The sequence below is a fragment of the Podarcis cretensis genome (assembly GCF_951804945.1).
Source record: "Podarcis cretensis genome assembly, chromosome: Z".
NCBI lineage: Eukaryota > Metazoa > Chordata > Lepidosauria > Squamata > Lacertidae > Podarcis > Podarcis cretensis.
This window is the reverse complement of record NC_137184.1, coordinates 12,533,880-12,549,957: the sequence shown is the minus strand read 5'-3', so window position 1 is coordinate 12,549,957 and position 16,078 is coordinate 12,533,880. Positions and strand designations below refer to the sequence as shown.

The 16,078-nt window shown below is 45.7% G+C and overlaps 1 protein-coding gene across 1 annotated transcript in view; it reads right to left on the bottom strand.

The window, feature by feature from the left end:
• Positions 1–16,078, bottom strand: part of LOC307207604 (discoidin domain-containing receptor 2-like) — a 55,057-nt gene that overhangs the window by 27,144 nt on the left and 11,835 nt on the right. Inside the window, exons 7-16 of the mRNA XM_079961571.1 lie at positions 15,550–15,736; positions 14,657–14,903; positions 13,295–13,396; positions 11,718–11,881; positions 9,876–10,071; positions 7,510–7,754; positions 6,266–6,387; positions 4,293–4,490; positions 3,096–3,330; positions 2,266–2,415 (exon numbers count right to left, since the gene is read on the bottom strand). Of these exons, the coding sequence (XP_079817697.1) occupies positions 2,266–2,415; positions 3,096–3,330; positions 4,293–4,490; positions 6,266–6,387; positions 7,510–7,754; positions 9,876–10,071; positions 11,718–11,881; positions 13,295–13,396; positions 14,657–14,903; positions 15,550–15,736 (1,846 nt within the window). The remainder of the gene's footprint in view (positions 1–2,265; positions 2,416–3,095; positions 3,331–4,292; positions 4,491–6,265; positions 6,388–7,509; positions 7,755–9,875; positions 10,072–11,717; positions 11,882–13,294; positions 13,397–14,656; positions 14,904–15,549; positions 15,737–16,078) is intronic.

The window sequence follows — 16,078 nt, the reverse complement described above, 5'->3', positions numbered from 1 at the left end:
TTCCTAGGGGGTGAGGGCTTTTCGAAAGCTGCTTCTTCAACCCCCACCCACCCCTTTCTTTTTGGATTGCAAACCATTTGGTCCCCTGACACTCTCACCCACCCCAAAAAGTGAGAGGTTACACAACCCCTTTCCGTTGGAGGTTAGTTGTCTCTCCCCCCCCCCGCCCCATGATTAAGCCCCAGGTTTCACTTTTAATTCCCTTTTGGTGCCTTAATAAAGTGGTATCTGGAGACAGAGGGAGGTTTCATTTACAGCATACATTTAAAACACATTTAAAGCACATGACTTCCCCCCAAATAATCCTGGGAACTGCAGTTGGTCAAGGAATGGCAGCCCTGTAAGGGCTAAACTACAATTCCCAGGATTCATTCAAAGGAAGTCAAGTGATTTAAATGTGCTTCAGTTGTATGGTGCGGATGCGACCAGATATCTATGTCAGTCCGTTTTGGCAACAAGTTCATTAGCACACAAGGCATCAGCATCATCATGACAGTAGTAACAGTGTCCACTATTTCCCCCTAAAAGATCTTCCACAACAAAAAAGACCTCTATTTACTAAAGAGCCCTCAGTGACCTTCCTTTGACCATTAACATTCTTTTGCTCCTTTTTAAAACAATTTAAAAAATCCAGTGTGTAAAAATTCACACACGTACACCCTCCCTGCGAATATGCAGTCACAACAACCTCCCTCAAACCCCTGAAAATGAAGCTGTGCAACTCTTTGCTATTGTTCTGGTCACAAATGGCTGCCCTCCTGTTCCTTGTAGGATTCCTTCAGGGAGAACAACACACCAACATGGCTTCCAGGAAGAGTGAACTGAGCTTTCTTGACAGGTGGAATAAACCCCAACTGTGTTTTGAATATAGCAGTTGCTGGGAATCACGAGTGCGGAAAGCGCTGTTGTGCTCAGGTCCCGCTTCCACCACGCTTCCCACTGGGGCATCTGGTTGGCCGTTGTGAGGATACTGGATTAATGGGCCACCTGGCCTGGCCAACCAACAGGACTCTTCTTATAGTCTTCAAAGAGAATGTTTTTTGCCACTTTTGTGAGGAGAAGAGGAGAATGGGCTGATACAAATACCCTCTCCAGGAAGGAAGGCCCATGAGAAGATGTTTCCTCAGCCCAGAGAGTCTCTTGGCCATGGCTGAGGGAGGCAGCAGCTGCCATGGCTGCCTCCTTGGAGCAGAGGTCCCAGGAAGTGGATTTTGACTAAGGCAGTGAAGCCCCCTCAAGTGCAGCTGTATTTCTTTGGTCATGGCAAACGCCCATGCAAACTCTGTGGTACAATACGCAGTAGAAAGGGCACGTCACACCCAGTTCCAAAGGAATCCCAAGAGATAACCACCCCAGCTGTCGCCTCAGTTGTCTGTTGAAATCCACCTGGTTTCAAACAATGTGGCAAGGGGGCACAACCAAAATGCTAGAATGTTTTAGGCCAAGAAGAGGAAGGTGGGTATCTCGACTGTGTCCCTCAGGTGCTTTTTGCAGGTCAAATGCTACCGTCCATTTGCTCCACCAGAAACAGGTGGATGGCCTCGAATGCTGGGCGATCTTTGATGTCACGGCTCCAGCATTTCATCATCAAGGAGAACAGAGGATTGGGGCACAGGGGCGGCTGAGTCAGATAGACCTGTGTGAGCAGGAAAAGAAGAGTGAGGGTGGCGAGGGATTTTGGAACCACAGATTTCTGTGCTAGATGCTACCCATCTAGTTACTCTTTAATGGACTGTTGCTGTTTTACTGGTTTAAATTTGTATAGATATATCTCCATCCTACATAAATAAATGTAGAACTCATAGGCTTTGGCTTGGAGCTCTTCCTCCAGTGAGCAGCAGCTGGTTGTGATTCTGAAGTAACAGGAAGAGGTAATAGTATCCAGAACCAATCACAGCATCACACACAGGAAGAGGAAATAATGATTTCCTCGCCTCTTAAGCAACCCAACCTCTGGCTTTGGAGCCCATCCTCCAGAGTGGATCAGAAGCCAATAAAAGAAGAGAAAGAGGTGGCACACAGGAGGAGAGGAGAGGAGATTTCCCCCCTCTGATCTCAGAGCCATTCCTCCAGGGAATAGCTCCTGGATGTGATTAAAAACTGAGGAAGTGAGAGAAGAAGGTACCAAGCAAGGCTCACACACCACCAACAGCACATACAAGAAGAGAAGAAACCAGCTTCCCACCCTCTTCAGCCCAGCATGTCAAGCACCAGCATCAAAAGGATGCGCAGGTTCCCACCATGCAGAACATCTGTTTTGGGTACCTGTCGGCCTTGGTCTCGGAAGAACTCCCCCGTGTTCTCAATGACCTGCTCATCAGAGAGCCAGCTGTAAGGCTGTTCCTTGCACAGTGTGAACATCTCCCATAATGTCACACCAAAAGCCCAGACGTCGCTGGCCGTGGTGAACTTGCCCTATGAGGAAAGAGAAGAAGGCCACAGTGTCAGAAGACCATGGCAGTGTGCACATCCCTCCCCACCACTAAGAATCCTGGGAACTGTAGTTTACCCCTCACAGAGCTACAGTTCTCAGCACCCTTAACAAAATATAGTTCCTAGAATTCTTCTGGAGGGAAAATGTGCTTTACATCTATGGTGTGTGCACAGCCTATATCAAGACTGAGCTACTTTTGGCCCTTGGTTGGGAGTTGTCATTGCCACAAACCCTGAACCTAGGCAACAAAGTCACACCATAAATAGCGTTAGTGTGCAGATCCCCCTTCAGTCACTAGCTTTCCTCAAGATTTGATGCATCTAATCAAGAGATTTAGATGCGGTTTACCTCTCCCTAGGACTGCCAGGGAATTGTTGTTCGGGTGGGGCCCCCCGCTAGTGATCTCCAATAGATAATTCTCAATTACACTACAAATCCCAGGATCCTCTGAGGGAGCAAAACAGTTGCAGTCGTATATAACGAAGTTAAGTTCATAGGGCAGCAGACATGAGGCAAAAACCTTCAAAGCAGGGCTGGTAAAGGGTGTGGGCAGGGGAGAATTCCAAGGGCCAGACAGAGAGGCTTGGAGGGCCTGAAGCTCCTCCCCAATCCTGTCTTAAATACATTTGCAACAACAGCAGAAAGATATTGCGCCTCTTACCAGCAGGATGCTTTCCCAGGCCATCCAGCGGATTGGCAGCACAGCCCGGCCCTGGATCCGGTAGTAGTCGCCACTGTACAGGTTCCTGCTCATGCCAAAATCGGCAATCTTAATGGTGTAATTGTTCCCAACCAAGCAGTTGCGTGTGGCCAAGTCCCGGTGCACAAAGTTCAGGGAGGCCAAGTACTTCATGCCAGAGGCAATTTGGGTAGCCATGAGCAGGAGGTGGAGGCAACTGAGAAATGAAGAGAAAGTCAAGATCAAGGGAGGATCTTCTACAATCCCACCAAACCTCTGCCATATCTGTAGGTCAAGATGGGCAAATCTGTCAATTTCAGTTTCTCTCTTTTCTCATCATAAGTTCAGTTCCCCACACCTACAAATATAGGTGTGGAATATTGTATATATATTCCTCGTGAAAATTATTTGGCATTTTAGTGCCAATTTCTCCCAATATGCATGATTTTTGGTATGCAATTTTGCCCCATACACTCTGTATTTTTGTTGGAAGCTGCCCAGAGTGGCTAGGCAAGGTATAAGAAATTATTATTATTATTATTATTATTATTATTATTATTATTATTATTAAATTCCATGTATGATCTTTTAAGTAATATATGCATTTATCTGCACACCTGGGTAAAATGCATTTTTGTACCCATCAGTTGATTGGGCGGTTGCACTGTGAAATCTGGAGGAACTCAAATCTCCCAAAAGTTGGCTGTGTTTCAGTTCCCGCATTGTTTTAGAGTGAGCATTTTGCAGGCTCACCTTGAAATGTGAACAAAATTGAATTTCTTTCCTATCTGTAGCCACGAGGGCTACATCCAGCCTCCACCTCCATAGTTAGCACTATGTGGTGGGGAAGGATGTGCACTTGCCACTAAATACCAGTAGCTGGGCTTCCCACAGGCATTTTGTTGGCTACAGTGGGCTTCATTCTGTCTAATGGCAGGGTTGACTCTATTGGCCATGATTGCTATATGCAGCCTCCACATCTGGAATCAGTATGCCACAAAACACCAGTAGCTATTTCCCTTATAGCTTGCTTGTGGGCTTCCCAAAGGCCAATTTGGCCACTGTGGGCAGCAGCATGGTGGCCTAGTCAGGCCACTGGTCTGGCCCAGCAGGAACAGCACAAGGGGGGGCTACCCGCTCTTCTCTCCCCCCAGCCCACTGCCCCTTCCCCTCCATCACCTAACGCAGGGAATGTTGTTGGAGAGTGTGAAGGTGCTTCTGCTCTGGCGTTGCAGCAGGAACTGGTGGAGATCCCCGTTCTCCATGTACTCAGTGATCATGCACAGCGGATCGTCCCTCACGCACACACCCAGCAGGCGGATGATGTTTGGGTCCTTCAGCCGGGACATGATCTTGATCTCCTTCAGGAAATCGTTCCTTGGAACAAGGAAAGGACACGTAAAGAGAGTAAGCCGGTCACATCTTAAGTCAATTTATCAATGCGTTTTAGCCAATCAAGAGACTGCTCAACGACATGATGTGCAGGGGTGGGGAACCTCAGGTCCAGGGACTAAATGCATCCCTGCAGGCCTGCCTGGCCCTCCGAATTCACAGAGGCCACACCCCTTCACTCTGAGCCCTCGGAACTCTACATAGGTGGGTTTGCACTCAAATTATTAACAACAGCAACAGACTAATTGTCCCCTGTACAATTGTCTCATGGCAGTGTTCAACAAAAACTGCAAACAACAGCTAAAAATACACACAAAAGTACATTTGAAACAAAACTAAAACCACACAAAAGGTAAACAGCTTTGGAATTTTTTGTAAAACACTTTGCTTTGAGCTTTTTTACAATCAAGAGGTGTATAAATTTTTATGAAACAAAAGATAGATACAATGACAAACACCTGTTTGTCAATCTGGGAAAGTGTGTCAGAACAAATATATCTTATTTTCAGAGGTGGGTGGTGGGTGGGATGTAACTATGTACACAAGTTCTGGGAGCAGGTTGCTCAGCTGAAAGGAACACCTCTCCCCATATAAACCAACCCAGGCTCTGTGTTCATCATCTGAGGCGCTTCTTCTTGTGCATCCTCCAAAAGCAGTCCAGAGTTAGGCAACACAAGAACAGGCCTTTTCGGCAGCAGCTCCCTGTCTGGAATGCCCTCCCCAGGGAGGTTCACCTGGTACCTTCATTATACATCTTTAGGCACCAGGGGTAAACATTCCTCTTTAGGCCTTTGGCTGATTAATATTCTACAGCCTTTTTAATGTGTTTGTGGGAGTTACTGTTTTTTTGTTACAGATAGGTTGCCGTGTTGGTCTGCCATAGTCAAAACAAAATAAAAAAATTCCTTCCAGTAGCACCTTAAAGACCACACGAAAGCTCATACCAAGAACTAACTTAGTTGGTCTTTAAGGTGCTACTGGAAGGAATTTTTTTATTTTTTATTTTTTTTGTTCTCGTTTTAACTATTCATTTGTGCTTTTACCTTGCTTTCTTATCCTGTGGACCACCCTGAAATCTTATGAAGGGCCGCGTATAAGTCCAATAAATAAAATATAAATAAATAAATAAATAAATAAAAATAAATATGAGCTTATTTGGCAACATTCATGATTATTTTATATGTTTGGTACCAATAAGAACTATGGGGTCTCTTTTACACCACTCATTCTTTTTAATGCTTTCCATGATTTTTATTTTATTACTCTGTGATTTATTCTTCCTGCTTTTATGACTGCTTTTATTATCGCTTTTAGGGTTAGGGTTAGGGTTTTTTCTTTGTTTGAATAATTTTAAATACATATATATTCAATTGTTTCTGGAAAGTGCAGTTGGTGGGTCCCTGTTGTTTCTCAACAGGAATTACGTTCCCACAGAATAGGGGCAGCCACACTAAAACCACTACTCAGAGTTACTGCAGAGCAGGCTTCTGAGATCTTTGGAACTTGCAGCCAGTGGCGTAGTGTGGGGGGTGCAGGGGGGGCCGGCCGCACCGGGCGCAACATCTGGGGGTTAGGGTTAGGGTTAGGGGGCGCAAATCCACGGGTTAGGGGGCGCAAATTACTTGCCTTGTCCCGGGTGCTGACAACCCATGCTACTCCACTGCTTGCAGCAGCAATAACAAGTGAATGGATTTCTCCCAAACCCCCATCCCTCATGAGAGCAGACTCTCTCTGGAATTGGCACCACAGCTTGTGCTCACCTGGCTGTCTTGGTGACATTGGCTCTCAGCATCTTTACAGCTACCAGAACTGCCTGGCTGGAGGCTTCTGAGGAAGCACGACCCAAGAATTCCAGGAGACCATCAGCTTCACACAGGTGGACCTTCGTGGGAAAGGACAAAACCAATTTTAGAGTACCGTAATTGTCAAGCAGAGATGGAGAGAAGTAGACTCCACTCAATGCCCTATCCATACCGTCCATTTTACCCACAAGCATGTTAGGTGCATATTAGAGCAGGAAGCTAATTAACTCTCTTGCAATCTACCTGAAGAATAATTCTTAGACTATTTGGAGATAATGGCAAAGGCTAAATCTAGCTAGGAGGGCCCAGGGTGCAAAAGAGTCCAGTAGTTGTTCACAGTTGTTCTGTCGGCTATTTTTCCAGACCCTGTTCCTTAATCACTACTGCTCCAATGTGTGTGCTCTACAGATAAAAGGAGGCAGAGATTTCCAGAGTTTGTCGCTGTCAGCACTGTTTCTGTTCCACTACAGTTCAGCTTCTGCTAAATCCTATGTTACTTGTCATGCAATTCGCAAAGGTTAAAATGAGTGTAATTAATTTCAATGCATTTCAGTGAAAGAGGGGCATCAAAAACAATGCAGAAAGTAATGCAATTATTTCTGTAGTGTTTGTGGATTAAAAAACAACGATGATTGTGGATATTGCTTGTGTCCCCTTGAGTGATTTCTGTTCCTGACCTCAGACGAATATGTGCAATGTGGCAAATTCTATTCACCGTTATTGTTTCCAGGGGAATTCTCTGACAACCTTCATGTACTCTGCACTAATTCGGCACACATGCAACCCAAATTCTGCACCAAGAAAATCTGGACTCTGAGACATGAATAAATTATGTGAATAGAGCAGATTTGCTCCCCGCCCCCGCCCCCCCCGGTGGTTATTCTGCTAGTGATAAGGAGTTAGGGACCGGGATCACAGCTTCACCCCAACCATTGGGCATGAGATTCAGCTACCCTTCTGTCTGGCTGCGAGGATTTCTCTCTCAACCTTTTAAGGACTAGAAAGCTGCTCTCTTTCAAGAAGAGCTGGCATTTGCAAGAATAATGATCTCTGAGCAGGCTATAATTCTCAGGGTTCTTTTTCTGCTCTTTCGGGAAATGCAGCTTGCACAGCCTTGTCAACTGGCAGCCCTCAAGCCAAATGGTGCCAGCTTTTCTCATACCTGGTTTGAAGTATATCTGGAAAAAGGAATAAACACACACCTCCCCAAACTGCCCTTCTCCCAGCTTTTCCTTGAGCCGCAGCTGCTGCCTTGGGAACTCAGCCACCGTGATGTCCTTCTTGGTCAATGAGTCCACTGTGATGGCTGGCACGGCGTATGTGTTGTTTCCTGTGACGCCCTGCAGGCTAACAATGTCTGTCTCTGCATAGTGGGGGACGTTGTTCTGGAATCCCTGGTGAGGGGTGCACTTGGTGATGTCTGGCTCGGCATAGTCACCGCTACATGCTAGAACAACAAAAAGGGGGGTTGGCAGATGAAGACGTCGGACTTTTTGGAGCTGGCCGACCTTACTGGAAGAATCCGCGATCAGAAAGAGGAACATCAAGAAGACTGGAAGAAATTTAAGGAATATTTAGCTAGATATCATAATATAACATAAGTTGAAATACTTGCAAGTACTAAATTGGCCTAGGATTAAAGCATGTTGAATTGTATAATACTATGGATTGAGAATATTATGAAAAAGAAGGAAGATAGCAATTTGAACAAGTTAATTTTATTAGAAAGTGGATATTGGAAAACTGCTATAATGAGATTTATTGAAATTCAGTTGGGGGGATTTGAGGAAGTCACTTAACAATGGAAATTAAATTGTATTTCTAAAAGTTAAGTGTTTTGCATGTTTGTTTGTTCTTTTCAATATTGTAATGCTTTTTTCTTTTCTCTGTGTTATATCTGTTATAAACTTGGAAAACCAATAAAAAAAATTGGGGAAAAAAGAAAAACAAAAAGGGGGGAGAGTTCCCTTGACCAAAAAACCCCCACCACCACATCATGTTTGGTAGTCTGTTTTGTTAAATTCATTTGCGGGTATTTCCATCTCACTTTTCAGCTATTAAAGCTCTCCGCCTTTGGACAGTGATGCTGCAGACAGTTTAGGGCAAGGTTTCCCAAATTTCAGCTGTTTTTTGACTACAATCCCCATCATCTCTGACCATTGGTCCTGGTAGGTAGGGATGATGGGAGTTGTAGTCCAAAAGCAACTGGATACCCTGGTCTATGGTCTCTGCTACATCGCTCACGGCCTGCAGGAGCAAGTCTAACTGGGACAATGTATTGTCCACGTACTGGAAGAAATCAATTGCCCTCTTCCTTAGATGGGCCACTACAGTTATCAGTGCCTTCAAGAACTTTCCTGGGCTTTAGGGCCAATCCCTGATCCAAAACACAGAATCTGTGATGGCTGGGTGGACTAGTATGCGAGAGTAGGCCTCGGTCCGGTACAGGGAAGCAATGAGGTCCCTAGGCTTGAGACCCTTTGGACTGGTCTTCAAGGTCTCCACCCTGAATTTATTTTGGGTCAGATACCCTCTTGAGCATGGGGAGGCAAACTAAGGCCCGGGGGCTAGATCCTGCCCAATCGCCTTCTAAATCCAGCATGTGCCCTTTAATCAAAAAAGGCATCTCTGGGTTATTTGTGTGGCCTGCCTGGTTTTTTTACATGAGTAGAATGTGTGTTTTTATTTAAAATGCATCTCTGGGTTATTTGTGTGGCCTGCCTGGTGTTTTTACATGAGTAGAATGTGTGCTTTTATTTAAAATGCATCTCTGGGTTATTTGTGGGGCATAGGAATTCGTTCATTCCCCCCCCCCAAAAAAAAAATGCTCCGGCCCCCCACAAGGTCTGACGGACAGTGGACCGGCCCCCTGCTGAAAAAGTTTGCTGACCCCTGCTCTTGAGGTCCAGGTTGGCCCTCCATACTCCTGATTTCTTTCAGACCATAAGGAGAATAGTGGCCAGATCCCCGTTGATCTCCAGCAAATGCTGGATTGCCTGAAGCATCAAGAAATGCAGGGGTGCTCTGCTCCTGAAAAAAGCCCTTTCCACCTTGTTCAAGCCCTTTTCCAAGGCTCCTGCCACCACCACCACAGAACATCCAAGGCTGTAGGCCCGAAAAAGGCTGACAAAATGGAAACCAGGAGGAAGGAAAATTGAGATCTATGAAGCTGGGAGAGAGTGAAAACTCAGTAGGAGTAGCATAAGGGAGCAGAAAGAGGAGCTAGGAACAAATGAATGAAGAACAAAGAACAAAATCCTTTCCAAGATGGCGTTCCCGCCTCTTTTCTTTAGTCTTGCTTAGAGCACCCGGCAGTCGACCTGCCGTGGAGATGTCAGGAAATGAAACTGGAGATGGGGTTGTCTCTAAAAGATTTTGCTTCCAGCCAATGGAGAGATGGGCAGAGACAACCCTCCCCATACAGGAGGAGGTATCTTTGTCTGCCAGAGGCAGAGCACGTAAGTATATGCTTCACCCTACCTATTGCTAGAGCCAGCCATAGTTCAGAGTCCACACAGCCCAATCTGTCTGCTCTGAAATGCATTGCTGCCACTGCAGGTGGTCCTACCTGAGTCCTCAGCACTTTGGGAGAGCTCAGGCAGTTTCTGAAGGAGAGTGATGGGCTGGTGATATTCCAGGTCCAGTGGGAAGACCCTCTCATAGGTGGGGTTAGTCTGGTGGATCTGTGTCTGGCCATTGACAATTCTGGAGCTGTAAAAGGACAGCCGAACGGTGGCATCTTCTTCCAGGATCCGCCGAGGAGCCTAAGGGCAGAGAGGAGAAAGCTGGTGAACCCTCTACGTCAGGCATGTCCAACTTCCAGGAGACTGCGATCTACTCCCACTATAAAAAACTGGCAGTGATCTACCCATTGGATTGACCAAAGTTGTTGAGTTTTTTGGAGGGGAGGATTGATCAGAGCTGTTGAGCTTTTTTGGGAGAGGAACCCTCATGACTGCATGATCATCCTGGAAAGTGTACAGTCAATACCTGATGATATTTCAGAAGCAAAGGGGCATGTATCCTTGTACTCTTTTGTTTGCTACCTTATCCTTGTACTTAAGGAGTGTGTGAGCCTATCAGCCAAAAGTCTGCCTTTCTGAATAGTCTATTTGGTCAACTGGTTAATAATAATAATAATAGTAATAATAATAATAATAATAATAATAATAATAATATAATAATAATAATAATAATAATATTTTATTCGTATCCCGCCCTCCCCAGCCAAGGCCGGGCTCACAGCAGCTAACATCACAAAAATGCTCTTTGATGGCTCAGGACTGACTGGTATTCTCTTGGTTGTGAAGAGAACATAAGAAGAGCCCTAAAGAATCAGACTAAGACCCATCCTGGTGTCCTGTTTCCCACTGTGGCAAATCAAACACCACTGGTAAACCCACAAAAGCAGGGCTTGAATGCAATAGCCCTTTCCCATTGTTGCTCACTAGTGGATGATGTTCACTGGTTGACTTCCTCATGCTCAAAACTAGAGACCTCCTTGCCTCCTCCATAATTGTGTCTAACACCCTTTGAAAGCCATCCAGATGCTCACACTGCATCTCTACGACAGTGAATCCTGCACAGAATCATAGAATTGGAAGGGATCCCAAGGGTCATCTAGCCCAACCCTCTGCAATGCAGGATTCTCAACTAGACCATACATGACAGATGGCCATCCAAGCTCTGCTTAAAAGCCTCCAAAGAAGGAAACAGAAGCCATTCCTTTCATCTGTCCTGAACTGCCCACACAGGGTGATCCAGTTCCCCACCCCGATCCAAGTTCTAGAACACTCAGTGTGGGAGATGCTCATGTGATTCCTCAGTTCCCCAAGCAGGAAGGGTCACAGCTATTTGAATGAAAAAGGTCCCAGGTTCAATCCCTGGGATCTCCAGGTAGGTCTGGGATAGGGTCCTTGTCTGAAATCCTGGAGAACTGCTGACAGTTAGTCTAGGCAGGCACCTTTCAGGTGGGTACCATTACGTTATAAGAGAACAAGGAGGTGTTCATGATGAGTTCCAAAACTTCTTTTTCTAGAAAAATAGCACTGAGTGTAGGCATTATTGAGCTAGATGGAGCAATAGTCTGGACTCAGCATAAGGTATCTTCCTACGTTCCTATGAATACCTATGCAATCAATCAATGGGGTTGGCTCCTCTCCTTTCTGGAGGATGAGCTTGGGTTGCTAGGACAGCCTTGCCTTTAAGCACCGGCCTGGTTACCACTGGTGAGAACAAATTCTACACTGGTGAGTGTGCTGGCTGGCGAAGGAGAAACAGAGCCCTCTGTCTCCCATTCTGATAGTTGAGGAAGCTTGTTTGCTGGCTGGTAACATCTGTGGGCTTATTTACAAGGCTGTGCTAGGAAGTTTTCCCGCAGCCAGACAATCTACCATAGGACACAAGATACCGTCTCCAGCCGCATCTGGACGTGCTGCCTCCACAGGATAGCAACAATGACGAAAAGCAGCAGCAGGATAATGGCCACAAGGCAGCTGACCAGATTGGAGGTGTTGGAGTCCTCTGCCTTCGGAGCCACCCAGGGACTCGTTGCAGCAGGTGGCGAGGTGGTCCCTGCAATGGCAAGGAGGTGGTCAATCAATCAGTCAGTCAGTCCACTAATCAAATAATTGTACTTGTGGCAGATTCCACAGCGGTCCTTGAAAGGGCAGGCAGTAGCAGTAGATATAAGAATAATTAAATAGGCTGAATGCTAGTCTTACTCAGAGCAGACCCAACGAAATTAAGGAATCTAGGTTCTTATGTTTTAATTCGAATTGCTTTTAGAATGTTTTCAGCTGCAACTGCTTTCTGCTATTTTTGTTTGCAAGTTTTTCCAGAATATTTTAATCAGTTTTAGAAGGACTTTGTGTGTTTTTTTTTAACCAAGAGCTGTTTAGGGGGAAGAGGGTATAAATGCAATAAATTACCGGTAGCCACGACCATTATTTTCAATCAGTATACTCTGGATTAGGGCTAACTTTGAATAGTTATTTATTTATGTGACTTGCATTTTGATGCTTAGGATGCCTCAAGTCTGCTGCAGCCACACTGGACCATCAACACATCATTCCTCTTTATTAGTTGTTCCCAATGTTATTAAATTATTGGTGTCTGGAGGGGCTCTCTTGAGCTATAACACAATAGACGTGGGGGGGGGGAATTACAGGATTTCAGCAGGAAGTTACAGGACATGTGCTGATTGAAAATGAAGCTGGATGTCTGCCCCAGGGAATGGTAATGAAATCAGTACAATGTATAAGTGTTCCAATATAAAGAATGCACAAAATGATCATGAATGCAGAATAAAAAAGGACACCTCGATACAAAAAAATATCTAAGTGGATCGCACAAAATGCTATCATAAAAGCACATGCCAGAATGCAAATGGTTAAAAAAAAATCAATAGAATGTTAAGCAAAATATTGCAACGAAAATGCTGAGCAGCGTGATCAGAAAAGTAATAATAATAATAATCATTTTTTATTTATACCCCGCCCTCCCCAGTCAAGAGCCAGTGAAAGCAGTAGTTGTAGAACAAGCAACAATCTCGCCTACATAGCTTTTATTCCTTTAAATTGAAAAAGTCCCGGATGCTTTCAACTGGGGAAATGACCTTTGCCAACCTAGTTGCTGACATTCCTAAATCCTTGGCAGGGACACCAACTCCTTGGGGTCCGAGCCCTTTTCAGCACCCTCAATATTATGGAGGTAGAGGCCACCCCCTCCCCAATATCCCACAGGCGCAGAGCACAGCATGGTGCAGTGCAGCTCAAGTGGCTGGCTCCTTCTCCCCCTCCTCCTCTTGCCGCAGAAGGGAAGGAGGGTTGATGGAGCCTCCTGCCATTGGTGGTGTCAGGAGGAGGCAAAGGAGGAGCCACCAGCCGTTGAAACCATGCAGCCAAAGCGTTCAGCTCTGCCCCTGGCTCCACCGAACGTCCTCTGGCACCTCTGATCCATGGACATAGCAATCGGCCTCATACTTACACCAAGTCCCTTCTGTTGTGTTGAGTTCCTCCGACGGGAGTATCTCTGAGGTTGTGCTTGAGGCCAGAGTGACCATAATGGGGTCACTGGCATCCATATCTGCTGGAGAAGCGATGACAAGAAACACATTAGTCTGTCGCTCAGAGCCTGGCCATTTCACACTGCGGAGCCAGGTAGAGAGAACCTGGCCATCCAGACACTCAGCTGGAGAACAGCAAGATCTCATTTTCTGTGGGGTTTATCCATAGGGGGGCCTTCCAGCTGTGATTGGACTCCAATTCCCAGCAGCCCCAGCAGCCTGCATAGTCAACCGTCGGGGATGAATGGAGCTGCACTCCAACAAAATCTAAACAACTACAGGTCTCCTATCCCTAGTGCCTCAGACTGGTCATACTGGCTAATGGCACTCCAGGTCAGGCCGTCTTCTGTAGCCCTCTCCCTTTTTTTGGTCATGCATATTTTCAACCATAAGGGCTAGATACTTCTTTAAATGAAAGCTTACATTATAAGAAAACTGAATTCTTCACACACCGCCTATACCAGTGTGGTATAGAGGACAGCGTGTTAGAATAGGCCCAGGGAGACAAAAATTCATAACCTCCACTTAGCAATGAAGCTTTATGACATATAAGACAGCAGGTCTCTAGCCTGGGAAATTTCCAATGCATAGTTTGACACAAAGAGAAGCAAAGATGAGGGAGGAGAGGGGTGGGAAGGCAGGGATTGGCAGAGGAAGAATGGGGTTATTTCAATTACACCTATTTAAAACTTTGTTCTCTTGAGCCTGTCACTCTTATATCCCGCAGTCCAACCAACCTCGCAGGGTTGTTGCGAAGATAAAGTGGGAGGGGGGATGGTACAAAAACCCAATAAATAATAAAATAGGGGTGCAGGTGTCTAAACCACTGAGCCTCTTGGGCTTCCCAATCAGAAGGTCGGTGGTTTGAATCCCTGCGACAGAGTGAGCTCCTGTTGCTCAGTCCCTGCTCCTGCCAACCTAGCAGTTCGAAATCATACCAGTGCAAGTAAATAGGTACCGCTGCGGCGGGAAGGTAAATGGCGTTTCTGGCATGGTGTTCCATTGAGCCAGAAACGGTTTAGTCATGCTGGCCACATGACCCAGAAAGCTGTCTGTGGACAAACGCCAGCTCTCTCTGCCTGAAGCAAGATGAGCGCCACAACCCCATAGTTGCCTTTGACTGGACTTAACCGTCAAGGGGTCCTTTACCTTTTTTTTACTCAATAAATAATATAATCATTAATAATTTGATGCTGTTGAGGCGCATCTGGAAGAAACACAGTATATACTAGGCAAAATATTATCCTGCACTTGCAAATGAAGCTATTCCCAAGGCTGCTCACCTGATTGGAAGGAAATTTCGCTGATCATCATCCAGGTGTCAGCAAAGTAGAAGTGGCAGAGTATGGCTTTCCCCACACGCTGACTGAGGGGGACGGTCACAAATCGTGCGCTGGGGTTCTTGTCGTCCAAGACGGTGTCCACGCCCACTGGGTCTGGCTCCCACTCAGCGATCAGCCGTGGCTTGAAGAAGCACTCCACCCTCTCAAAGATCTTCACTCCCTTGGAAAACATGTTGTTGCAATGGACCTGGAGTTGGAAACAGCAGTGGTCACGTTCAAGGACTCTTTTCTCCCTCAGAGGACCGGGAGGGTTATAAAATGGCTACCAATGCAGGAGGCATGCAACATGGCTGCCAAGGGCCCTACCTTCATGGAGGTTGGTTTTTTAAAACATAGTTATTACTTTTTCTGATGCAAAGTGAGTTATTAACATAACAGGCTTAAAACAGTTCAATAACTATAAATACTGGTAACCTTATTTATTTATTTATTATTTATCTTAACTCTTTCTTTTTTCATATATATATACAGTATATGGGTTACAGGGTTCTGAGGTGAAGATATAATCAAAAGGTCCACTAGTGTTAGGGTACATTGGAGGCAGAGAGCAGGCATTTTTCTTATTTCTAGGTTTTCTCAAATGAGTTCTTTATCTTTTGTCCCCTGACTGCCTTTATTTTTTGTGTTAATTTCTCTAAAATAGCCAAGCCTTTCAGTACCACTGGCTGATAGGAACTTTCCGTAGTGTCCATCAGTTCTGAACTCAGGCAGCCAACAGTAAACGACTCAGCAGGACTTTATGGATGAGATCTAAACTTCTGTCTAGAAACGTATTTAGCAACACCAACATCAAAGATGGATGTATCCATTGACCAGTAATCTCAGTTCCATACCTTCATGGATGTGAAGTTCCTTTGCCGATCAAACTGGAACTCCATCTCAACAGCACCACTGCTGAAGCTGTCGTTCTTCCAGCCAACGTAGTCGTAGCCTGGCCACACGCGGTACTGGTGGCTCTTGGTGAAATCGTCCAAGCCCAGGACGCCATCTGTCAGCTGGCCCAACCCACCATGCAGGAGCCTGGCAAGAGAGCATTTGCAGTTACACGCCAGCAAGGAGCGTCCCCTGACTGAGAGGTGCCGTCTTCAAAGACATGCCACGCCTTTCCACCGAATGATTAGCTTTCATTAAAGGGAGGGGATATGAGAGGGTTAAGAAGGCAGACAAAATACACTTAGAGGCAGTACTTTTTTCTAGGGGGTACTCAAGGGTATGCAGTACCAGCACCTCTTTTGTTGTTGTTAAAAAGTGTAGCACTTACTGTAACAACTTCATGGTGAGTACCGGTACCTATTTTTCTAGGGGGAAAAGCACTGCTTAGAGGGAAGTGGCTAGATAAGGGCAAAGCTAAACGGGTTGTTA